Source organism: Bombyx mandarina, chromosome 15 (genome assembly GCF_030267445.1).
Source record: "Bombyx mandarina strain Sakado chromosome 15, ASM3026744v2".
Lineage (NCBI taxonomy): Eukaryota > Metazoa > Arthropoda > Insecta > Lepidoptera > Bombycidae > Bombyx > Bombyx mandarina.
The window spans coordinates 12,647,775-12,675,337 of record NC_143221.1 but is presented as its reverse complement, the minus strand read 5'-3'; the positions used below and the strand labels follow the sequence as shown (position 1 = coordinate 12,675,337).

Genomic DNA, 27,563 nt, shown 5'->3' with positions numbered 1-27,563 from the left:
TCAACTTCATTTCACTTCATATTAATCAAATATTTAAAAGATTAGGGTTTATGGTATGACACCTTTGCCTTTTCAGTTGGAAAATAAAACTATCTATTACTAAATAATGACATCATTTTTATCTGTCAAATGCCACTTCATCACAATCACCATAATTTGTCATTCATCCGGCAGACCAAATCGCCAAAAAAAAAACAGATGATAGTACGTAACAGACGTTTTGGAAGTAATTAAAATTTTGATTATTCTTTAATTTTTGAGCACCCCTAAACAATATCGAAAGAAAATTGAATTGAAAAATATTTTCACTAAACAAGGACACCAATCAAATAGCTAAATTTATTAAATAGTAGTCTGAAATAAACTCGGAAGTTACATCAACACGTTTAGGTAATTTTTATTTGATTCATTTTCAACTTTGTACGGGAATTACTATACAAAAGAATTTTACATATATATTTGACTTTAATTTTAGGGTTACTTTTGGTCAATAGTACCAAAGAGTTCGGCTATGTGATATAATGTCTCGAAAGAGGACGTGGCCAAGCACTGAAGAGGAAATGGATTCGAAAATACGGGAAGGCGGAGGCACTGAAAGTCAAAACGGAAGCACTACCAGCTTCAACAGTAGCACAAGTCAAGTTACAATAGAGCCATTACCGGTAAGTATTCATAGATATTATTTTCATATTTCATATACATGTGTGAACCTTGAACATTTTCCATCTTACAGAGTACTTCAGAAATAATATACAAATAGTAAACGGGTGGTATATTATTTATTTGGATTGGGTGTATTCTCAGATTAAACTTTAAGTTACATTATTTACATTCAAACTCTCAAAAGTGCACATTGATCTTGTCAGGCTTTCAAAAGTAATAGACATAAACATATTTTTAAGAAAAAGTATATAAATTATATGAAATAGGCAGATTTTGAGTTTTATGAACAAACTTCATATCTATACTAATATTATAAAGCTGAAGAGTTTGTTTATTTTTGAATGCGCTAATCTCAGGAACTGCTTGTCTGATGTAAAAAAATCTTTCAGTGTTAAATAACGTTGAGGAAGGCTATAGGCTACATAACATCACGGTAAGACCAATACAAGTGAAGCACCAATAAAGAATGTTTCTAAATATTTTCATTGGGGGTAAAATTTAGGGTAATGCCAAAGTAACTATTCCACACGGACGGAGTCGCGGGCAAAAGCTAGCTGTCTACAAAAAAAACACTTAACGTGGTGTAGAAAGTACCCTAACAATGATGTGGTCAGGCCTTACGTAAGTGAAATAAATTTTTCATTACAGCCTTTGAGAGGGGGACTCATTTAGATATATTTAGACAACATTTATTATGCAAAACTACAAAAATCCAATTCTATAGTGTTGAGATAGAGAAACATAACACATTCATGTGCAGTCAAATTCTTTGATCATCCCTCAATTACATGCCTTAAATGCCAGTCCATTTTTTTACCATTATTTCTATACATTACTATAATGGTTCATATTTATCATCTATTTATGTAATTAATTATCCAGTACCATGACTAATCAAATGACTGACATACAGACAGATTGGAAGTGAAATAAACTACAAGATTTTTTTGTCATTCCACTATGGAATCTAACATTTCTTATTTTATATGTTGTTAAAGACCTCTTCCTTCTATGCTTCAGTTTCGTCATTATTGTGGGCTGTAATTCCTTCCCTGCATCTTTGTCTCATTCACAATTGACCTTCAATCTGCTGTGATCCTTGGCTTTATGGAGGACATTGTGAAGCTTGATGTTCAGGCAAGATCAAAATTTGCTCAACCATCTCGTTGAACTGCGTCCCCTTACTTTGCTGTGTATCTCTAAAAACCTAATTAGGAAAAAATAATAAAAGATCAAGTTGAGGGTTTTTACATTTTCTTTTTTTTTTCATAATTAGAACACCATAACAACTTTGACAAAAAAGCCAAGTATCTATTAGTAATATCACCTGATAAATAAACAGTTCAATAAGATAGCCATGATGTACTGTATATATTTACGAGTCACTGTTGATTATGAATTATAAATGTGTTGTATTGTGAACTATGCCTCCAATACATAAACGAAAGTAAATATTATCACACCACTGGGCTTGCTGCCAACATTGTGGCGTGATCAGTCTGATCAGTGACCGTGTCTGACGTCATTCATTCAAATACCTCTTAATACGTACATATGCGTCGTCGTGTTCGCATAATAATTACGTATTATAATAATAATTCATATATGAGACACGAGGAGGATCATGTGATTATTATCACTTAATACGATTGCATTAGTTTTGGAGTAATCAAAGATTTTTATCTGTTTATTTAGTAGAAAAATCTCAAAATTATTTGTTTAATAATTAATGTACACTGATGACAGTGATTCGCAAACTGCGTAATCCGCGGACAAGTTTATTATCACGATACGGTTTCGTGCCTGCCTGTCCACAATTAAAATCACCTTGAACTTAATATAAAGAATTCACCTTATTACACGTGCGTGATAGTTGAAACCGTAAGAAACACTATCATTTCGTCGACATTAACATCCGATTTGTTAATTAAAAACGTCGAAGCATGTTTTTGTCAGTCCTGGTTTTTGGCACAGCACGAAATTTTTGTCGTAAGCGCGTACAAAAGATCCGGTGTGATCTTAGTGAACAGTGATTTAAAATATTGGCACCTAAAAGTCGGTTAGTAGACCGGTCGTTGCCTTTAAGTGTAAATGATCTGGTACTAAATAAAACTATATATGTATTTTACAGCGAATCTTCACTTTTTTAAAGCATTACTTAGTTGGTTACTTATATTGGTTAAATATATAACTACGTGGTTTCATGATTCATCAATGTTTCAAGTCAACCATTGAGAGTTGATTGATTTATTCAATCAATCTGCTATCTTGATTGATTGTTATGTTAATTTATTTAAAGTTGTCATTTGTTTTATAACAATTACTCTGTCGAGACGTCATACTGATCTACCAGCATAACCACAATCCCTTGGCAGTTTGTTTTTGTATATGCAGAAAAACAGTAGTTAAAAACAGTCAAAAAAAGAAACGATGTACTTAGCACCACTTTATTATATTAGCCTTCCGCGATGCCTGAATGAAAAACATCGTGTAATGAATAATTATGATTTGCGTAATTATTAATGGTAGAGGACGCACTGTAAGTTGAAACGGGTGGGTAGTTATCACCGTCATGCTAAAATTTTCCGCAAAGCAATCATGCGTTCCAGTTTGAAAGATGTGATAGACCTTTTGCAATACAGTTGTGACTTCGATTCCATACATCAAAATAGAAAAAACCGAGCAGTCACGGTCGCCCATGGACGTTGCAAACGCCAGAGACACGTCGAGCCTCTGCCTATAAAATCTGTTCACTTTAACTGATAAAACTCGTACTGGTGGTAGGACCCTCTTGTGAGTCCGTACGGGTAGGTACTACCATCCTGCCTATTTCTGCCGTGAAGCAGTAATGCGTTTCGGTTTGAAGGGTGGGGTAGCCATTGTAACTATACTGAGACCTTAGAACTTATATCTCAAGGTGGGTGGCTCATTTACGTTGTAGATGTCTATGGGCTCCAGTAACCACTTAACACCAGGTGGGCTGTGAGCTCGTCCACACATCTAAGCAATAAAAAAAAGATAATTTCGTGACATGGACTTCAAAAACATAATAAGGGTGGTTAATAAGGTTAATACCTTTGTATGGCAACTAGCAAATGCATTTAGTTTGCGTTCGGTCGCTTTTCCGCAATGAGTAGCATTCACTTGTGTAAACAATAATGAATCGAATCGGAGAGCTTGTCAAGTAGTTCCAGGTAGCCGAAAAGCGATGAGCTGACTCGTAGCCATTCAAGGGTCAGTTTCTAGGTATATCATCAGATGGACTCGATGTTTCGACCATCAGAGCAAAGCAAAATTGTAGTATTTCACGAAGATGCAAACGTTAGAAGCGCGTGGTTACATACGTACAGGTCGAACTTGCGGGTTATCTATGGGTCGAACTTTATAGTTATGTTAAAAAAAAAGAAAATATTTCATGTCACAGTTTGTCTTTGTTTGACTAATTAATCACCTTTTGTAATTATTGGAAAATGATCCATATGAGAAAATTTATTAAGCCAGAACAAAACTAAAATTTGAAATTTAATAAATTTTAAATTTTGACTGTATATTTAAAATAATCAATATCCATACATCATTGTGTCTATTTTAAATTTATGACTTGTACCTCTAAAGATTGGAAATTGGTGCTAGAAATTTCGAATTTTGTGAACGTCTGTCTATAGAGTCAAAGAACTCACGGCCCATGTTATTTTTTGTTTTCTTACCTAAGCTGTTTTTTTTAATTGCTTTGATGGGTGGACGAGCTCACAGGCCACCTTGTGTTAAGTGGTTACTGAAGCCCATAGACATCTATATAGATATAAGTTCTAAGGTCTCAAGTATAGTTACAACGGCTGCCCCACCCTTCAAACCGGAACGCATTAATGATTCACGGCAGAAATAGGCAGGCTGGTGGTACCTATTCGCGCGGACTCACAGGAGGTCCTACCACCAGTAAGACGGTTCGACGAGAACGATGACCGGTGCTTGGGGTACCTAAAAGCACCGTTACTGGATCGGGAGGATCCGAAATGGCGTGTTTTGGGCGACGTTGACGGCTTACGGTCTACAATGCGCCCTATCCTCGGTAAAGTGATGATAGACAGATTTGTGTTGGGCCTGCACAGTGCCCTACAGATAGAAAAGAAGGGCTGGCGATTGCAGCACGTCTGTATAATACTCAGAGAATGCTGCCTGCCATTAGAACTGCAGTTGTGTCATTTGTCGATCTTTTTATAAAATATGATACACTTTTATGTTCCTTATTATTCTTTAGGTAATATTTGAGATATATATCCATTTATTAATGTTTATTTAATAGCGAACACGCCGTCGCGGTTTATGATGTGTCATTGATGCGCCGTGCATTGTTATTGCGAGAAAGAGATAAGAATTACGACTTCTTTAGTCTTCTAGATCATAGCGACACTCGTTTATTTGAAAACTCAACATTCGAACCGCTTCATATTATTCGCGCTCTTTCCAGGCCTTTTAGACCAGTGTCGATAATTTTTAAAACCAAACAAAATAATAGTAGGAGGAAACCCATTACAAAAGGAGGGGAATATTATAAAAATGAAAGGAAAAATAATTTACGGGCGATCTGAGGTCGAGAAGGGGTTGGGAGGGTAGGTTTAGGGTAAAAAAACGGTTTTTCTCGATTTCCGGCAAAAATAAAAGTCCTATGGAAAAAAGTCAAATGGCAAAGTTGTAGGTAATAAAAAGATCTAACACTTTTGTATTTACACTTTTTTCACATAAGCTCAAAATTTATGTAAAAAAATAAAAAAACCAAGTTTTTGTTTTTTTATTTTTATCTTTTTAAAAAAAAATATTTTTTCACGAAATTTGCTGAAAACTTACCTTTTTATATCTCAAATACGCTGTAATTTATTTGATTAGAAATATTTATTTTTTCACCTTATTTTGAATTAATATCGAAAAAGGACCCTAATTTTCAATCGAAAATTCACCCGTCAAAATATCAGCTTTTTTCAAAAAGTTGGTATGTCTTCTGCTCGTTGAAATCTCTACTTTCCGATGGTGAAAAAAAAAATTATGTTACTATAGTAAATCTTCTCAGAAAATGCAAAAAATCGAAAAAAAACTCGAATTCGAATATATTTTTGTAATTATTATATACCATTTTTTATTTTAAAATTTACACTTTAATTACTCGAAAAACACAAGATTACATGTTACATTGATAGAAAAAAATTGCAAATCAAAATATAATACTATAATTAACAAACAAATAAGTTAATAAAATTCATATTTAATAAGACATTTACAATATTTGAAGAAAGTTGTCGAATCTTCTTGAAATTATATGCGTAGATGCCTATTTATAACTATTTTTAGATAACTTATATACCTGAGTGACCTACGAAAAATTTTAGCACATCAAAAGGTATTTGATATATATGAAATATACATGAAAGTCAGCAAAAAGTTAGTTATTGTAAGTAGAATTATTTGTGGAAGTCTAGAGAAGGTTTAAAAGGTAGATAAATATGAAAATGCTCGGAATTAAACAAAAATAACAATTTTGTTTTTCCTTTAATGTGTAAACCCCCCCCCCCCTCCCCCCCGTCGGACGGATTCCTTTTGTTTGTTTTAAGTTTATTTTATACAAAAGTTTAGGTCTTTTATTTATCGATTGAGGTACTACGAAGTCTGCCGGGTGAGCTAGTATATTATATAGATGTATATAAAGAATTCTCTATTTTGCAGTTTTTGTGGCACTGTAATACAGAAAACCCAATGCAAATATTGACGTAGTCCCCGTTCAATGTAGTGCAAGGGCAGATAATTCAGAGCGTAGGCAACAGCAGACACAGGCGAACAAGTTTCTTAAAAAAAAATCGCGTCGAAAAAAGTTGCTTATTCGAATTCGAACATTTGACTGATAATGGCTCTAAGGTTCTCTCTTCTATTTTCTTATCGTTAAAGCACTATCTAATTACTATTTGATTGTTATGTCATTTGACATTGCGTAAGTATTAAAAGACGCGTTCAAAGTACGAACATTGTAAATAATTGAAATTTATACTACAGAGAAAAGTGAACAATTGAACTGGCCATTTATTATTAATGCTTACCTAAACCGTGACTGACTCATGAAATGATCTTGTCAACTTGTATGATGCAGAAGTTGGATCGTTATTATCATAAATTAATCTCGACACTGAGTAACGCTGTTGTGAATAATAATTTAAATAGAATCACACATACCGTAAGCTACCGTAAAATCAAGTTATTTGATAATTTAGCCACCAAAAACTTTGCTAGGTCGTTATTGGAGATTTTTAAGGCAAGGATGTCGTTGGCGTAACAAATTCTTTTTAAAATTTACCATAATTAATTTGTAGTTAAAAAATATTAGAATCTGGTTTAAAAGGATGATGTAAAACCTGGGGCGACACCAAGTCCCCTTCGGAACAAGTCGTGGACGGTCGCGTGTCAGACGAGTCTCCACGTCGGCATCGCGCCACCACCATCGACCGCTCCCCTCTCCCCACGCGCACGCCCGGCGACACCCAGCGCTCTATACTAAAAACATTCCTCACGCCGACTCCATGCCTGTTATCGTTTTAGTCACGGTTCTCAGCTGGCGGGTCACACTCGTTTCGCTCATTCAATTAACAACTCTTTTTACTTTCAAGTTTAAAGCGTTGATTGGACGAAAACATTGACGTTTGCTACGTGACATTGCTGAAGCAACATTTTGATAGCTTCGGAAATTTTACTTTTGTAATAACAGTGAAATATAATGCAAGAACATTTTTTGATATAGTGTTAGATATACAAAAACTTTACGTAAAAAAAAAGAAGATTTTGTGCATGATGTCATCAGCAGTGATGCCTCCGCTAACAAATGGACACACGAACGGGAAGCTGGAAAATTCATTAAACGGATACAAAATAAATGGATACGTAAATCACGAATGCACGGAATCGGTTGTAAGTGCTTTTTTCTATATTAACTTTTAATGTTTAACGTTTATTTTATGACGGAAATACGTTGATTATGGTTTTAAAGCCCACAATCTTGTTTTTAACTTAAATATTTATGCGTGCGTTTCTTTGACGTTAACTACATCAAAATTGAATTACTTAAAATATGCAAAAACTTTCAAGTGAAAGCGATCCTAAGTAAGCCAGGAGTAAAGTCTAGCTAGTTGCATTCGTTTTTTATTACCCTTCGAAAGTTTGTACACACTGATTATTGACTTCAAGCAACTATAACTATTTTTTTTGGGAGTTTTTTGTTTTGCTATTTACCAAAATTTAACAATTTCGAAATGCCGATTACGCTCAATCTGTAAAACAACAACGACATATATGTCGTTCGATTTAATATGATTAATATTTTTTTTTCCTACCTAATAACTGGTGAGCTCACGAGGGTCAATCTGGTAGGAATTGCTAACACTAGCCCAGGGACGTCTTAAACTAGGATGGGGCCCTTGGGCACACAATAATTTGAGGCCCTTTTGGAAAGTAAAAAAGCGAATTATAATAACATTTTTTTACTGAGTATGACCATTTATTATAGGTAATCAAATACAGTATGATATAATATGTCATTAATGATATTAGAATGCAGGTTTTTTGGTTACGATTTCGATAACGGTTTCTTTCGGGATGTCTGTTGAGCAAAATCCTCTATTATAGGTATAGTATATGCCTTTTAAATACATTCTGATTACCGATTTGTGAAAAAAGTGTAATGTGCCCGACAAAAATATTTTGAGAATAAGCGTGTGAGAGAAATTGTCGGTCTTTCGGGGCCCCCTGAGAATGGGGGCCCTGGGCACGGGCCCCGTGTGCCCTTATGGTAAAGACGGTGTTGCACTAGCCCTAACAAGAGCACCGCATCGAAATCGGGACCTAATGAAAAGATCCGGCGAGAAACTCAGTGGGCTGTGCTTATGGACCAGTGATCTGATCAAGTTTATCCACGTCTCCGTCGTTGAGTTTGCACTAAAATTAGTGTAATAATTTCAATTTTGAACCTTCTTCAATCGACATAGGAAACGTTTATGTAATACTAGCGACCCGCCCTCGCTTCGCTTCGGAAACATTAAAACACATGAAAGCAAAAAAAAATAATTAAAAAAGTAGCCTATGTTCATCAGGGACAATGTCGGCTTCTAATGGAAAAAGAATTTTTCAAATCGGTCCAGTAGTTTCGGAGCCTATTCGAAACAAACAAACAAACAAATCTTTCCTCTTTATAATATTAGTATAGATATAGATATAGACAAAATAAAAACTGAACATGTTAATATTTTTAAAACATGTAAAAAAAACTACAACGTTCCCAGAATGCCATTCTTTTGAATTGTTTTCGTGAAACTAAAGTTACACAACCTTCACGCTGAAATGCTGTTTTGTGGCCTTTTGTAAACGTTGGATATGAATAAAATAAATTATATTTTTACCAAACAAAAAACACGACTGCGTTATTATTACTAACTAAAATAGGAAAAGCAATCTAAATAGTATCTCTAATATAATATAGGTAGGTACTTAATATAAATTAGAAGAATGCATCTTGAATAAAACCAAGAAGTTAAACATAAGTATTTTTATATAGATATTAGTTCTTTAAAGGATACATGTTGGTTTATTTTTTTTTGAAAGTCCTACCTTTAATTATAGAACATAATGAATAATCAAAAATTATTATCCCCTTGTTTCGTTTCGCGGACAAGCGATTGTAATAATGTACCCTATGCCCCGTAATTTAATGACAAAGCCTAGACCTATAGTCGGTGTTAAAGAATTACACATCCGTAAACAGACAATTGAAAAACGTTATCCTCTTTCGACAGTCGGGTAAGAATATGCATAAAATATTACCCTACTTCGGCAGACAAATGAAAATTAAAGATCTAGTTCCGCTCTGCAATGCAACGGTAATAGTTCACCATAGTTGAGTTTACTTCAGACCGTTATGCGGATATCGACCGAGAGAGAGAGAGAGACTAGGAAATATATAAGTTTACCAACCCACGTCTGGCGCGAACAATGTAGGTCTATGAACTATAGCTGCAGCATATTTATATAATTGAAATAATCTAAAATAGTATTTAATTGCTTGTATATTTGCATCTGATCGATGGGGATCGATCGGAAATCTGACATTTGCGATATTATTCATGACCACCGACCGATTGTTACGGTTCTAAGAATTCTTTATCGGTCGCCTTCAAACTAAAAATAGTCAATATTAGGTTTTTTCTTGTTACGTATCATTCATTTCTTACTTTAGTATTAGGAGTTGAGGAAAAACTATAATAGGTCCTACGGTATTATTGAACTGTTGTTCGACAGTATTTCCCGATTTAAAATTAAAACTTAACAATCTCCGGGTTGTGCGATTTCTGACGTAAGTTCTTGACGTGAATCTACGTCATCAAAATAAAAAATAGTGCTCTATGTCTAGTAGATGTTTCAGACTGAAGAACACTTGTTTTCGTTTGTTCAAATCGAAAATAACGTCATTATAATTGTGTGTAAGTAAATAAAATATCGAACTTCGTTCCGTGCTTAGTAAGTTAAAGAGTAATATTTTTCGTATTAATTATAAATGACGTATAAGAAGCAATTTAAATACTAATATATTCTTATAGCTATTTTTTATAACGATATTCAGCTTCGGTCTTACAAAGTCAAACGATTTAAATATTTTCCAAATATTAAATGTGCAAACGAATTCTATTAGGTACGTAATGTAATTTTAATTAGTTGAAACCCGAGTACGTTTGTGGGAACTGTTTATCTCATCATAATTTAAAAAAAAAATCACTCAATTCTCGCAAAAATAATTCGAAATTTCGAGAGTATTAAATTGGTAAACTTAACGTTGAAACAAAAGTCTTAGGAAGTAAACGACAAAGTCTGTTTCGAGAAATCGTTTCTATGACGTATCTTTAAGTGATGTATTAGATTTTCTTCAGTCGCAACGTTAATACATGTTCGTCCTCAAGGAAGTTTGAAAAATTTATTAGAGAAGTCGGTTAACAAATAATCGCCAGCTCTTGTTATCAAATAGTTTAACTTGGTTGTTGTTTTCTTTTTTTTCCTACCTACACTGATACCCTTGAGAGGCTATATCAGCGTTACCCTAGCGTGTAGATGAGCTCGCGGGGCTCAAACCATTAGGTGTTGCTAACAGTGGCCCTAGCAAAAGCGGTGCTCCGCAGAATCTACCACCGGATCGGAAACGCGACCCACTGGGAAGATCCGGCGAGAAACTCAGTGGGCTCTTGGTTTATATTTACTGAGTTTACTATTCCGTAGTTATTGCTGGTAAAAAACACTGTAAGAAATGCAATAAAAAGGCCGTTTGCAATTTAATATTAGACAAGGCTGTAGTTCCATTGCTTACAAGAACGTTTGTGATTTAAAGAAACCAAGAGAGTGCGATTTTAAGTCTCATCGCGATTTTAAGTATCATCTAAATCCTGTAATTATGTCAATGTATCAATTCGTAAAAATATAAAACAACTTCAATTTAATTTCATTTCTTTTAAAATTAAAATAAAATTTTGTATTTCTCTTGTGCCTGTTACTTACTCGTTACGTAGAAAATTTTATAAAGATAATTATCCATATATAACGTGTTCTTACCACAAATTATAGTTTTAATGAATTTCCGATGTTTCGGGACTTGCAAACGCCACGATCATGGGTAGATAAAATATGAAATATTGTACAAACAAATGAATACCTACTCGTAAACATATTTTGTAAATGGTAATATTGTCATATTGATGTATATTGTCATAACTTGAATCTTACAGCTCATCTTAAGGATATACGAAACTGGAGGATATTTAAAATATTTTCCCCTTCAAACTTGAGCGCCGAATCGCTGTAAAAGTAGACTGGACTTAAAACCGAAGGTGTTGATGTAAAATTAATTATATTAAAACTAATAGGTAATTAATTATAATGTTCACACATTTTGACGTGGCACAGTTAATAGTTAAACTAATTAGAATAAGCCCTACCTGTTGACACGTTAACCTGAATACCTCACTCTAACGTTGTTGTTTACCTTTAGGTATGCATTTTTTTTATCGCATTTGTGTCTGAATGAGCTTACGTCCCGCCTGCTGTTAAATAATTATCGGAGTCCAGTGACGTCACAATCCAAATGTGTTTGCAGGACAAAACTTTTTGATTTGATTTTTGATGGAATATGTGTATTGTTCGACTGGGCTTCGATTATAAATTATTAGTGTGCCGAAGCGGATGTTTTCGCAAATTCTAGAATCTGGTGAAGTCGTTACCCTTTTCGTAGAGCTTGCTTTTAGATAAGAACAGAGAAACTTGCCAAGCGAAAACTGATAAATAATAAATATGCTTTCGATCTTAAATTCGATTTTTTTTAATTGACATATCAAAATTTATGTATATAATCTTTTACAAAAAAAAGAAATCACTTGGAAAGCGACATTTACACACGTACCTTACAGCGCGTTAATATTGATTTTTATAAATTTATAACAAAGACTTATCGGGCGCGTTTACCTAGTTTCTTACAGAAACGTGTTAATCGTAATTTTAGTGTAATGTCACATCCAATGTATTTATTTCCCCACTACGAGTACACGTGGTACTTTTGGACGTGGATCAGAATGAACTAACTAACATTTATAGTAACTAAACGATTATAAAAAAACAAAATGTGTGCAATTCACACGTGGTAGAAGTGAAACCTTCCAAAATTAAAATACAATTATCCTAAACGTCTTAAGTATATGTAAAATTTTGTCATTAGTAAATAATTGTAAGGTAGCGCCCTCTGTGAATTGATATTTTAATTTCACGTCTAATCCTAAATTAAAATTCACTACAAGAGCCTTCATACACACGTTAGTATTAAAAAATCTCACAGATGGCGCTGTATTATATTTCTGTCTCATTCTTTGCTGGCTTCATCCTACACATTTTTGTATTTGTGTCTCTTACCTGTCGTTTTTTCCGTTGCATCCGGTTTGAAATCACAACGATTCTAAAGAAGTTTTCACTTCAAAAAAATCTATCCGTGGGCACGAAACTTCTTACTGGTGGTAGGACCTCTTGAGAGTCCGCGCGGGTAGGTACCACCACCCTGCTTATTTCTGCCGTGAAGCAGTAATGCGTTTCGATTTGAAAGGTGGGGCAGCCGTTGTTACTATACCTGAAACCTTAGAACTTATGTCTCAAGGTGGGTGACGTATTTGCGTTGTTGATGTCTATGGGCTCCAGTAACCACGTAACACCAGGTGGGCTGTGAGCTCGTCCACCCATCAAAGCAATTAAAAAAATATATGAACACTGTAAATTCTTCGAGACTACGGAGATATTTATTATAATGACAATTTTTATTTTTTATTTTTTATTCTTTACTAGAGCCATACACCTATTAGGTTAAGTCGGCTATAATGACAATAATACGAAAAAAATACGCTTTATTAAAACGTAAATGTAGTTTTAATTAAGTCTGTGTCTGGCGAATACCGTAGAAGATACTACTTATACTAATTTCTTTTGAACTGCGGATTCAAAATGTAAAATTATATGAAAAAATTGTTATACTAAACTAAAAATTGTTGTTGCGGCGAAATAATTCAGAACACTGACACATGCAATGAGCTCAGTACCCCTGGTTGGAAACGAATTAATCAATAATATTGTTTTGAGATAATTTCGGTGACATTCTATTTGCGTTGTGACAGAAAAAAATAACTTTATTTACTAGCCATAGCCCTTACGTGCGGTTTCGCATACGTGCTCAAGGAAAAGTGGTTTAGGTACCGTGAGAATGAAACGATTTATTTATTACTTTCGGGATAAAAAGTAGCCTATCATTACTACCTTCATATAAAATTATCACTTAAAATAAATCATTGAATCCGTTACGAAGTGAAAAAGGGATAGACACACAAACACACTTTCACATAATGTTAGTATGGAAGTATGGACTAGTCATAAATGCTGCCACCCACCTAGAGACATGAGTTTTAAGTCCCAGTTTTTATAGTACAACGGCTGTCCCACCATTCAAACCGAAACACATTACCTGCTTCACGGCAGAAATAGGCAGGCTGGTAGTAAGTACTGAACCGTAGGGTCCCACGCGATGCCTTATTATCAGTAAAAAATGACCGACCTAAAAAATTTAAAAGCGTCCTATGTTTGAAGTTATAAAAGTATCTACGTATAGTATTAGCAGCTAACAAAACAGACTGTTTCGGGATTTATTTGTACGCTATGATATTCACTATGCCCGTAGTAAAGCTACCATATCACGAATAACATTGAACAGTTGACACGAGCCGGGATTTTACTCCGGACATATTAAAATAGTGACGAAACATCACGCCACTCTGTTATCAGCGGACTGCTAATGGCACGATGCTTGAACCTTGACACAACGGACATGTAAATAGCTCAATGCTACATATATAATTCGTTTAGGTACAATGAAAATATTGCAGTTTTTCTATAGCGTCTATAGGCAGAGCTCATGGTGCACCTATGAAGCCGCACTCTCAATTGAATTATCTGTTGTCTCGTTCTTCAGAACCGAAAGCGCGTTATATGTTGAAGATCTACCTATTTCTGGTAATGGCCAGGTAATGGTTGGTGCCCAGTGAGAGAATCCGACGAGAAACTCAGTAAGCAATCCGAGATCCAATAAGTTCAAAAGGAGCATATAAATAATCTCGTATTCCTTAAAGATAAACATTGCAGTAAAAATATCTATTAGCCGACCTATGAAAATAATAATAGATAAACACTAATCTATCAAAATTAAATAATGCATTTACTTTTGCCGCTAATTTTACATTCGAACACGCGAGACGAAACTTCATTTGATATTGTAATAACTTTATTATGTTTGAACTTGGGTTGAATGAATTGGGTTTCATTGTGGCTCTGCCAAGTAGTCCGCAGAAGCTAATTTTTTAAATTTAAATACTACATGAATGATGAATATTAAATCACTAATAAATCTATATATTAATATGTGAAGCAAAAAAATTGTACCCCTTTTTACGCAAATTGCGCGGACGGAGGGCTATGAAATTTCCCACACTTGTAGAGAATATAGAGAATGAATGCAGAATGCTAATTTTTTTAAATTGTGCATTATTAATAATACATTAAATCAATAAAAAAAACATTACACACACTAACATGTGTATGATACACACACATTTATACTCTTTTATTTATTGTCAAACTTTTGTTATGGCTTAAAGTCTGTGCTCAAATTGAGAATTGGTTAGTATTGTTTATCTTTAATATTATTTGTATATAGTGTGATCTTGACGAAATCTGTGAATAAAAAAGTATAATAATATATAGTATTTGACAATAGAACCATAATAATGTTCAAACTTATAATTTCAATTAATTATAGGCGAATTTCGACTACTGCGGGACTACTAGTTCTAAGAAATATGTGTTGTGCCTTTAACTATAATTGTAGGTAATGAGAAATTTAATAATTGGGTTTAGACACGTTCGTGTGTTTATGTTGTGTTCGCGCCTCCATTTGATTATTTTGAAATTTTAAACTAAAACTACTTGTGCGGCTTAGTCACCAGTTTAATAATTTCTTTTTTTATTATTTCGTGGTCATAAACGATTCTCAGTCGCTAACGTGAGATTAAACAGTAAATGAGGTTTTGGTTATTATTATTTTACGACTCGCCGATAACCGAAGAATTTATACTAGTGTTGTTTGTTTCTGAGTAAAGGCTAAGCCTATTTTAACACGCTTATTTTATCGTATGACAAATTCTTACTCTATATCCCACAAACTGTTACACGAAAACCGCAGTGAAGCATGACAGGATTTTACTTATATTAAATAAATAAATACATACATAATTAATATATATCTATAAATATAGATATTTGGCTCACCAATATTCTGGGGGAGATGAAGGCACGGAGGCTCGGATGGCTCGGACATGTAGTACGTATGGAGCAGGATCGGGCTGTGAAACGGGTGTACACGGGTGTACCGGAGTGACGCCGCCCCGTAGGGAGGCCCAAGTACCGCTGCTGTGACGCTGTGGAAGGAAATTTACGGGAGCTCTAAGTGTCGGACTGGCAAGGTGTTGCGCAGCGCCGGGATGAATGGCAAAGTTTATTGTCGGAGGCCAAGACCCACTTCGGGGTCATAGCACCAGCTCGGTAGTTGGTAGTTGGTATAAATATAGATGCGTACTTTTATCATATAATCTGGTGTAGGTAATTTAATAAATAGATAACAATATCTCTAACAATAATTATCTCGAAATCTGATTTTTTTTATAGTTAAGTCTAACACACAGTTACGCAAATCGGTATTATTTTTGGTTGCATTTTTTGCAAGACGAATTCTCATTTGGAATTACTAGCCTTCGATACAAAACACATCATAGCTTTGCAACAGAAATATGTAAGACGTGTAGTGTTCGGGTAGTTATTAGGATTACTCAAAGTAACTTAGGTTTTTTTTCCTATTTATGCTGATAGCTATTTCAGCTTCTCCTTGATGTGTAGGTGAGCTCACGGGGCTCAAACCGGGAGTGTTGCTAACACTGACCCTAGCGAGAGCAGTGCTTCGCAGAATCTATCACCGGATCGGAAACACGACCCACTGAGAAGATCCGGCGAGATACTCAGTGGGCTGTGTCTATGGGTTAATTTATTTGTCGAGCCCTTCGTCACAAGCGACGGGTTCGGCGAGGACGGTGCTTGATGTACCTAAAAGCACCGTTAATGGATCGGGAGGATCCGTAACAACGTGTTTAGGTCGCATATTTACCATTCGGTCCACCATATCGGGTATGAGGCTTAGGTAGGAGAGATTTACGTAATAACTTACCATTTCTATACCTACAATAATATTAACCCTTTCGCCACGACAGGCTTCGCTGCAAAGTGTTTCGCGCGAAACGGAGCTCCTTACTGAAAAATGCACACGTCACCAATTATGCAATTATAGGCAGTGTTTTTAGCCTGTGAATATGGTCACACGTTGTGTACAGGCGGCATATTGTGGTGGGTGACTATAAACACCGATAGCAGCGAAAGTGTTTTAAAAAAAACAAGCCTTACTTTCTTGTCGATGCTTCTCAGTGGTGAAAATTATTTACGTGGATCTGTTGAGGAGGACTTAAATATTATCGTTAGTTTGGTTTAGAAAAGTAGTAGTATCAGCGAAGATTGATCGGAAGTTAATGGTAGTGGCCCGAGCAGGATTTGGTTACAGTTTACGTCAAACTTTTTTTTTTCTTTTTCTTAGATGGCTGGATTAGCTCACAGCTCACCTGGTGTTAAGTGGTAACTGGAGGCCATAGACATCCACAACGTAAATGCGCCACCCACCTTGAGATATAGGTTCTAAGGTCTCAAGTAAGTTACAACGGCTGCCCCACCTTTCAAACCGAAACGCATTACTGCTTCACGACAGAAATAGGCGGGGAGGTGGTACGTACCCGTGCGGACTCACAAGAGTTCCTACCACCAGTTTGTCAAACACAATGACTGCATTGTAATGGCGAATGTTGTTGTTTCAGTCGCTACGACACGCGGCCCCGTTCAGTACGGATCCCATGGCGTTGGCTGAACGGGATTCGTGTCACTACGGGCGGATACCACGCGCCGCGGCACTGGCCGGCACCGCGGGTCGCAAGGTCAGGGTCTACTCGGACGGAATCTACGACATGTTCCACCAGGGGCACGCCAGGCAATTGCAACAAGCGAAAACCGTCTTCCCTAATGTTTATCTAATCGTAGGAGGTAAGGGAATTTATGAAGCCACGTAATTCACAGATGTCTCTTGTGTTTATTTATTTAGTTGCACCGCCAAAGCAACCATAAAAAAACATTGACAAATTGACAAGAAGTACATGACAGATGTCACCTTGACAGTGCAATAGTTGACAACAACTTGAAATTAAACAAACATTTGTGTGCAAACTGTTTGTTGCAAACCTTCATACACGATTTTTTGAATTCGATTCGATTTGCTCATACTTATTTCAATATACGATTTGTACTCATAAAGCTAAGTAAAGTATTGAATAATTACGTTAACACGAATAAGTAAATAATTGTAAACCAATCTGGGCACTTAAAGCATCCATATTTATATCTGATAGATACGTATGTACTCCCTACGTATGTATTCTGAACATATGCATGGCCAAGACATGAAAATATAATACTTTTCATCTATACTAAAACTACCTATAAAATTTACTCGAATTTTCCATGACTATAATTAAAACTATTTTTACGATTTAAACTCGCATTTTTTATTGTCATTCAATTCAAACATTTCCGATTTATATATTACTAGCGACCCGCCCTCGCTTCGCTTCGGAAACATTAAAACACACATGAAATAAAAAATAAAAAAATAAAAAAAGTAGCCTATGTTCATCAGGGACAATGTCGGCTTCTAATGGAAAAAGAATTTTTCAAATCGGTCCAGTAGTTTCGGAGCCTATTCGAAACAAACAAACAAACAAATCTTTCCTCTTTATAATATTAGTATAGATAGTAGATATTTAGTGGTCACGAACGACAAATAATGTGTTGATTTGTCGACAATTGCATATTATTTCCATGACCGGACACATAAACATCGTTCGACTGTTTAAAATAATATAAATTCATTAAAGTTTTGTGAACATTCCATTCATATAAAAATACGCAATTTGCATAACTATGTCGTACGTAATAAGGACCGCTTAATTACCTAAGCCGGTAAGAGGTGATAACACTTAAATGATAAGCAAGTCTGCCGCCAGGTGACTGTAGAGAAATGTATCACGCACTCACACACCCCATTGAATCAATAATATTTTAATCGTAACAAGTGTTGTTGAGAACTTTACGTCTTCAAAGCGAGAGTCTCTGATTGGTCGGAATAAGTCGGACGATGATACCGGGCACACGTGTTCAAATACAAAAAAAAAACATTATAATTAATAATTTTTATCTATGTGCGGATTGGTTTTCGATCGGTCGTTTATCTTTAGCCGCGCCGGGCCTTCAGACCGTGGCCTTGTACACTTTGATTTACTTCCTAGAAAGTGATTTAAGTCACGAATCGGCAGACTCGTTGTCTGAGGGCGTATTCCTGTAAACACATACATACTGGGTGTTAGGAGACCGCTTCCGAAAACGAAAACAGACGATAGTACTAATGACACCTTTGATGATGGGACGGAAAAAAATCGATCCTGATTTAAAAAAAAATATCATACTTTTTAAACCTTTTATTAGCATTATTTACGCTCCATTGTGGTAGTATAGCTAAATGAAACGATAGTTTCATAAAAAATACATTACTTAAAAAAAACCAGCAATGAAACACAAAATCAAAAACAGCTGATGCTCGGATCAACACTAAAACAGGCGCGGCGTGGCGGGGGTCGCGGCGCTGATACCGCGCTCCCCAAAATTTACAACTTTGTATGTACAAATCTTCGTTTTCGGAAGCGGTCTCCTAACACCTATTATCTATATTTGTCGGCTGATAAACTATGCGTTCTTTTTATATAGTAGGAGGTATTGCGACGGACGACGCTCTTATGACCAAGTTCCTAGTGATATTGTTTAATTAACTCAATGCCAATGGAGGAGTAAAACCTATTTAACTGTTTTGTCTTATATTTATTGTATTTAAACAGGATGTTCGATAATGCGACTAAATTGTAACGTGCGCTGTTGTCTTGTGTTAGTAAAAGACTTAATAGAACGTTTTATATTCCAGTATGTAGTGACCAGCTGACGCACAGTCGCAAGGGCAGGACGGTTATGACCGAAGATGAGAGGTACGAAGCCGTCCGACATTGCAGATACGTTGATGAGGTACGTAAATCCAAAATTTAATTAGTTTTATAAACGTGAAAGTTTGTTTGTTTGGCCTTTTTACAAATCAAAATTTATTATCGAACTGACATTTTTTTTAGTTATAGTTTTAGATGAGAAAATTGTCATAAGCTCTAATACCTTTTATCCCAAAAAAAATATACATTTAATTCCCACGGCAAAAAAAAAATTTTTTCTTTGCAAAAGTTACGTGACATTAGAAAAAATTATTGATACTTATCCTTAACGACGCATTTGAGAACGAGTAATACATAAATAATAAATAAAAAATTTCTGCAATAACTTTGAGAAAGGAAGGCGAAATCTCAATTGCGTTAAATAATCGCTCAGACTAGAAATATTTTATATATATTGTGCTAAAAAAAAAACAACAAGCAGTGACGTCAATTAGGTGATAAATAAATATTGGTAATATACAATGAGTCGTTTATAAAAATAATAGGTATGTTTCGTGTTTCATCTTATTTATAACTAACTCAATTAATGGTCTATTTCTTTTTATTTATTTTAATTTCAAAAGTTGCTATTCTGTGATCTTGAACTTATTTAAAAACGTTTTGTTCTTAATTCACAATAAATAATATCAACAGTCACTGCAATAATGAAATATGTAATTTAAGAATACAAAAAAGTAATAATATTCTTGTTGATAATTACAAATATTAACATATATTGATAATTACAAATGTAACTATACTTGAGACCTCAGAACTTGTATCTCAAGGTGGGTGGCGCATTTACGTTGTGGATGTCTATGGGCTCCAGTAACCACTTAACACCAGGTGGGCTGTGAGCTCGTCCACCCATCTTAGCAATAAAAATAAAAATAATAATAATATTATAACATCGTTCTGCAAATAACGAGTGAAGCTAAGCCATGCTTATTTAATACTGGCGTAAATGAATAGCTGTGAACCTTTTTTTTTTATTGCCTAGATGGGTGGACGAGCTCACAGCCCACCTGGTGTTAAGCGGTTACTGAAGTCCATAGACATCTACAACGTAAATGCGCCACCCACCTTGAGATGTAAGTTCTAAGGTCTCAAGTATAGTTAGGACGGCTGCCCCACCCTTTAAAAAGAAACTTATTACTGCTTCACGGCAGAAATAGACAGTGTGGTGGTACCTACCCGCGCGGACTCTCAAGAGGTCCTACCACCAGTAATAACCAGTTATGATAATTTTGTTACATCAAAAGATTTCTAGCTGCATAAAAGACTAGAATTCCCTTTGCCCTACATATTTTAAGCGTGCTGGTTACAAAGCCGATTCACAGATGTTTTTTCCTAGGGCATATGCAGATTTTTTGTAAAAACAAGCCTTTTAATAAAAAACAAAAATGCGAGTCCTGGTAAAACTTTTATAGACATCGTTTTCGCTGCCAAAATACTGGTTTCTTTTTATATATCTTGGTGAGATTTTTTTGTTTTAAAGATTTTTACCTGAAACAACTGTCATCGAGGTAATTTTTGTAGGCTAGCTAAAACTGCTTCAAAAGTTGTACTAGAACGTCGTTGTAAAATAGTATATTTTAAATCATTAGTTGAAACACCTCGCTGTTTTTACCTCATTTAATTGGTGACGTCACAGCCCGCAATCTGCGTGTTTTTTTTTCCTCCATCTAACTACCCACAACCAGATTTAACTGCTTCGAAATTAGTTCCAGAACGATGTAACTAGCAACATATATTTTAAATATTTAGTAGGAATATTTCGCCATTTCTACCGCCTTTAATTGGTGACGTCACAAACTGTTATCTGCGTATTTTTTGCTGACAATCTACCCACATTGGACAGATTACTATCGACAAATACATTTTGCTTTCATTAGTTATACTTAAAAATCATACATTACGTAAGTTTTTTTGTTTTAAAACTCGACTAATAGATTTCACGCCTACGTACATACATGAGTAACGTGGAACAATCGTCTTTTGTTTAACGAATGTTGTAAGTACTTGATTATACGTCGAAGATACATTTCGACAGACAATTGAAATGAAAACTATATTAGTGATGAAAGTGACGACAGTCGAAATATTTTAAGTATGAATTTTTACTAGAGGTCCCGCAGTAGTCGAAATTCGACTATAATTAATTGGAATTGTAAGTTTGTACACTATTATGATTGTATTTTATACTTCTATAATCACAAATTTCGCCAAGGCTACACTATAATTTTTTTTTTTAATAAAGACAAACAATATTTAATCTATTCTAAATTTGACCACAGACGTCAAGAACAAAAGTTTGACAATAAATAGTTTGCATGCGTCACATGCGTGTGTGCGTCAAAAACACGGTATGTAGTGTGTGTAATGTTTTCTTTATTGATTTAAAGTATCTTTTATGAATTATTTTAAAAAAATATTAGCATTGTGCACTTCTTCTCTATATTCTCTATAAGTGTGGAAAATTTCATACTCCTCTGTCCGCGCAATTTTCGTAAAAAGGGATACAAAGTTTTTGCTTCACGTATTAATATATAGATTACAATTAGATTGATTAAGAATATAGTATTTTAATTTCATTAATAACTAGCCGTACTCGCCCGCATCGCTGGGCATTTAAAGTCAACATTATTATTTATTGTTATTACTATTAGGGAGTCTAACACTCATATAAATATTAGCCTATCCATTAATACATGTATTTTGTACATGTATACCAAGTTTCAAGTCAATCGGATGCATGGTTCAGTAGTTATAACGGAACATCTGTAAAAATCACTGTAGATTTATATATCATTAATAATTAATAATTGATAATAAAATATAATATAATGTGACTACGGATAGGTAAGCTGAGTGAGTCAAAATTAAGTTACTTACAAGTTACGTTTTGTTTAAGAATCAATAAATATGTATTCTTAAATTTCCTTGTTGTTAATATCTGATGTATCATACAATTACCATTAGGAAATATACTTTAGGTTTGTATGCAAAATAAAGGAGTGGCAAATTTTCGAAATAAATTGATTATAATTATATTACTTATGTATGATCGATAATTAATCAACGTTCAATGAAGCATTAAGTACTTTCAATAATAAGGATTCGCTGTGCCACCGGTGCAGCTTTATATAGGATTCTTAAAAAACTCACAAACCTGACATGTTTTTCTATACTAATATTATAAAGAGGAAAGATTTGTTTGTTTGTTTGTTTCGAATAGGCTCCAAAACTACTGGACCGATTTGAAAAATTCTTTTTCCATTAGAAGCCGACATTGTTCCTGATGAACATAGGCTACTTTTTTTTTTTTTTTTTTGTTTCATGTGTGTTTTAATGTTTCCGAAGCGAAGCGAGGGCGGGTCGCTAGTTTTAGAATAAACAAGTAATATAACCCATAGACACAGCCCACTGAGTTTCTCGCCGGATCTTCTCAGTGGGTCGCGTTTCCGATCCGGTGGTAGATTCTGCGAAGTGCTATTTGTTAATAGGTAAGCGTTATTTGCCGAACGATGTAATAATATTATTTGTAATCTCAACAAGAATTTTGATATTTTTTTCGTATTCTTAAATTAGATATTACACTATTGCAATTGCTTTTGATATTATTTATTGTGAATTACGAACAAAACGGTTTTAAAATATGATTTAAAATCACGTTTAATATAATTTTTTCGACTACTTTTACCGTGTGAGGTGTCGCTCTTTTCTATATATTATGTAGTAATATAAGCAAAAAAAAATTGTTTGAGATTCATTCAATGAATGAATCTTTTGATACCACCTGGCAACACCTGAATACGACTAGAGCAATAATAAAAAAAAAACAATATTAAATTTTAATAGTGTTCTACAGTTTTTGTTTTTATTCGTAAGGTCGTAAGAGACGCTCCGTGGGAGTACGACGAAGAGTTTCTGGAGAAGCACAAGATCGATTTTCTAGCACACGACGACATCCCGTACACGACCGAGGACTGCGAGGACACGTACGCAATGATCAAAGCGAAGGACATGTTCGTGGCGACGCAAAGGACCGAAGGTCAGAGTCAATAATGAATTGTTATTTTTAAATTTATTTTTATTCGGATTAGGAATGTTTGTGACTTGTTGACAGAGGAAGTGTGAAAGTTGCCCCGATAATCAACAAATTAAAGAGCGGACGGTTAGCTTGGTATGGACATATGATGCGTAGAGAGAATATGCATGTGACTAGGAGATGTATGGAAGTGGTAGTGCAGGTTAGAGGGGGAAGACGCCGACTGAAGAAGACATGGATGGAGTGTGTGAATGAAGATATGAGAGAGAGAGAGGAGTAAATGTTGAGATGACGGCTGATAGAAGAGAATGGAAGAGAAAACTTAGCTGCGCCGACCTCACCTAGTGGGATAAGGTGGAGAGAAAGAAGAGGAGAATGTTTGTGACTTATTGCTAGAAACGAGATTTTTATATTTAACAATTGGATTTCGAGAATGTTCTCCGTCGTTAGGCATTGGTGTCACATCGCTTAGGTACTTGCATTTTTTTACGACATGTTTTTGTCAATCCGTGTCTGGAGCGATAATTCAATTTCAATTTGTATTTTTGGGTCGTGACTTAGCAACGACAGTGTTTAATTTTTTTTTGTCATCGGGCATAGGGCTCTTCGCCTAAAGTGCCAAAATATAATGCCAATTAATATTATTTATCGTTTCCGTTTAAGGTGTTTCGACATCGGATATAGTCGCGAGGATAGTACGCGACTACGATATATACGTTAGAAGGAATTTAGCGCGTGGATACTCGGCCAAGGAGCTCAACGTTTCATTCTTAAACGAGAAGAAATTTCGACTACAAAACAAAATGGACGAACTTAAAGATAAAGGAAAAAAGGTATGTAAAAGAATATCAAGTAGAGAAGGTGTTATACCCGATCTTGTAGACCGAATGGTAAACAGTCGACGTCGCCCTAAACGCGTCATTACGGATCCTCCCGATCCATTAACAGTGCTTTTAGGTACCTCAAGCATCGGTCACCGTCCTCGTCGAACCCGTCGCTTGCGACGAAGGGCTCGGCGAGTAAATTAACCCATAGACACAGCCCACTGAGTTTCTCGCCGGATCTTCACAGTGGGTCGCGTTTCCGATCCGGTGGTAGATTCTGCGAAGCACTGCTCTTCCTCCGACCAGTGCTAGCAACACTTCCGGCTTGAGTCCCAAGAGTTCACCTACACGTTAGGATGAAGCTGAAATAGCCTCACAATGCTATCAGCACAGGTAGTTTAAAAAAATAGGTGCTCTTAAAATAATGCATCTTTTGTTTTTTTTTGTTATTATGATCGTCCATTTTGTATGAGGTAGTCATCGTTTTCCATAGACAATACAACGTACATCCCTTTTATTGTCTGGCAAAATTGGCCGTATTCTACGAACCAATGGGATATTAGGCCCACACCACACAACTTTTGTATAGTTAAGTAAAGAGAACAATTTGCTTATTAAAAATGCAAATGTTTTAAGATTACTTGGATCCTAACAGGGTATATTAATTTTACCTCGAATATTTCAATGCATTATTATTAAAGTTTCCCTTCATATGTATTCATGTATGTATATATGTACCTATGTATTTTAGATGAGCTACACTCGGCTACTAAATCAGACCCTTATATTTTTTACCAAATAGATTAAGTTGTAAGATAAAAAGGCCAAAAACTAAAAATATAAAATTTGAATAATTATTAAAAAAAAAGTGTATTAGTAAAATGTTTAGTTTCTCATTTTATCATTGTGAATTAAATATACTCGGGTACGTGACCTTAACAGTACTTATCTTTTAAAAAATAACAAGGCTACAGAGTTCTATGACCTTATCTATATAATAAACCTGATTATTAAAAAAAAATTAAGCCGTTGATCTCACATTCTTGAAACTGGTTCGAAAAATAAACGAGGATATTAAAAAAAATGCAGTGGTGGTGGTAACATACCTTTACATTACGAATGTGTAATTTTTTTTATTAAATACTAGCTGACCCGGCAGACTTCGTAGTGCCTCAATCGATAAATAAAAGACCTAAACTTTTGTATAAAAGAAACTTAAAACAAACAAAAAGAATCCGTCCGACGTTGTTATTTTTATTTAATTCCGAGTATTTTCATATTTATCTACCCTTTAAACCTTCTCTGGACTTCCACAAATAATTCAAGACCAAAATTGGCCAAGTCGGTCCAGCCGTTCTCGAGTTTTAGCGAGACTAACGAACAGCAATTCATTTATATATATATAGAGATAGATATAGATTTAATTTTAATAATTTTTGGGTGTCGTTTTTGTTTAGGTCATGACGAATATAGGTGAAAAACGCGTAGATATTCTAACGAAGTGGGAGGAGAAGTCTCGGGAGCTCATCGACGCCTTTCTGCTGCTGTTCGGCCCGGACGGGCGCCTCTCTAACATCTGGGAGTCCTCCAAGGGCCGCCTCATGCAGGCGCTCAGCCAGCCGCCCTCGCCGCGGGGCTCGCCGCCTCCCAGCGAGAACGGAGACCACTCGCCCTTGTATAGGTAAATACAACAATATTTGTTACTATAATAGTCAACGCATTTTTAACTGAGTCGTCCGTCCGCCAATAAATGTCACTGACGGTAGGAATGCGCACGCAATGCAACCCGTTATCAACACTTAGTTTTTTTTATTGCTTAGATGGGTGGATGATCTCACAGCCCACCTGGTTTTAAGTGGTTACTGGAGCCCATAGACATCTACAACGTAAATGCGCCACCCACCTTGAGATAAGGTCTCAGTATAGTTATAACGGCTGCCCACCCTTCAGACCGAAACACATTACTGCTTCACGGCAGAAATAGGTAAGGCGGTGGTACCTACCCGCGCGGACTCAGAAGAGGTCCTACCACCAGTAAAGTAGTAAATACGTTGTTTTTTTTTTGACAGAAGTTCGGTGTCTCCTCCCCCAGCGAAGGCGCGGCGTCGGGAGCCGGACTGGGAGTCGCACGCAGGTAACTGGGTAATTGTTTTGCTTGTACCTGCAACACGCGCTCTGTGCTATACTATAGAGCGCGCACCAAAACTACATTGATCTCATTAAATTATTATTTATTTCGCCCCCTTATAAATTGTCTCGAGTATGGAATGGTTTTAAAATAATTAACATTGTTAATAGATACTCATATGGTTAAGTAGTAAATATTGTGTGGCACTACGTTTTCAACACGACGTTCGAATAGTCTTGTGTGTAGTTTGTAACCACGGTGCTTTTCCGCAGATGCATCGGGCTCTGAGTGCTCTGGCGACGCCACGACGCCAGCGACGCGCCAGCTGACCGACCTCACGGACGACGGCTCCGACAGCGACGACGACTACCAAGACTCCAGCCCCTACCTGTAGGCGCCGCACTCTCCGACAACACGGATCGTAAATTAACGTATTTTTGTACGCAAACTCGTCCCCGGAACAGCGGCATCTGGTGTCGTGATGCGAGTTTCCGTCAGCCCAAGGAGGCAGTGATATACAGCCTCCGCCACAGACTAGTTCCACCTCGGAGTCGCCTACGCTGTGCAGTATAGTGTGCGTGTGTAACACCTCAATGTGCGAGTGCGGTTGAGTACAATGGAGTGGATGTGTTTAATCCTATTAGTTTATAATTTGTATTTATTGTTTTTAGGACTTTTTTTTTATTTTTTTTCGTTCTCATTGGAAATTGCAGATTTCCTTTTATTTTTATTCGCACCTAGTACACGATGTAAATTTTGGTGCAGAAAAAAATATTTCATAGATATTATTTATATAAAATGATACTTTTTAATGGTCGATTAAAAGGTGCTTATGAAATACAAATTTGTTATTTAATATACGTATCAGTATCTCATTCAGTGTGTTTCTTTTTTGACCTAAACCTTTGTTTAAAACAAGTTAACTACATTCTATTACTAAATAAAACTAAATATTGAAAAAAGATATTGGTGTTGGAAAAAATGAAGACTCATAATTTTGATTCAATTGGTTTCAAAAATAATGTCAACAATCTGTACCGCAAGCAAACTCTCTTCTTCATTAAAAGGAATAG

General features: G+C 35.5%; 1 protein-coding gene across 6 annotated transcripts; it reads left to right on the top strand.

The window, feature by feature from the left end:
• The first annotated feature begins 76 nt into the window (after positions 1–76).
• LOC114250326 (choline-phosphate cytidylyltransferase A) lies at positions 77–27,365 on the top strand. Of its 6 annotated transcripts, none has more exons than XM_028184151.2 (9): positions 77–390; positions 476–662; positions 17,226–17,448; positions 19,433–19,530; positions 23,379–23,541; positions 24,202–24,371; positions 25,820–26,043; positions 26,432–26,496; positions 26,763–27,365. In XM_028184151.2, exons 2-9 carry the CDS (start codon positions 522–524, stop codon positions 26,882–26,884), a joined length of 1,206 nt encoding a protein of 401 aa, XP_028039952.2. In that variant the 5' UTR covers positions 77–390; positions 476–521; the 3' UTR covers positions 26,885–27,365. The 6 variants fall into 6 exon arrangements, with proteins under 6 accessions (XP_028039952.2, XP_028039954.2, XP_089589464.1 ...); XM_028184153.2 differs by having other exon boundaries at positions 26,432–26,504; XM_089733338.1 differs by having other exon boundaries at positions 153–226.
• Positions 27,366–27,563: the final 198 nt, after the last annotated feature.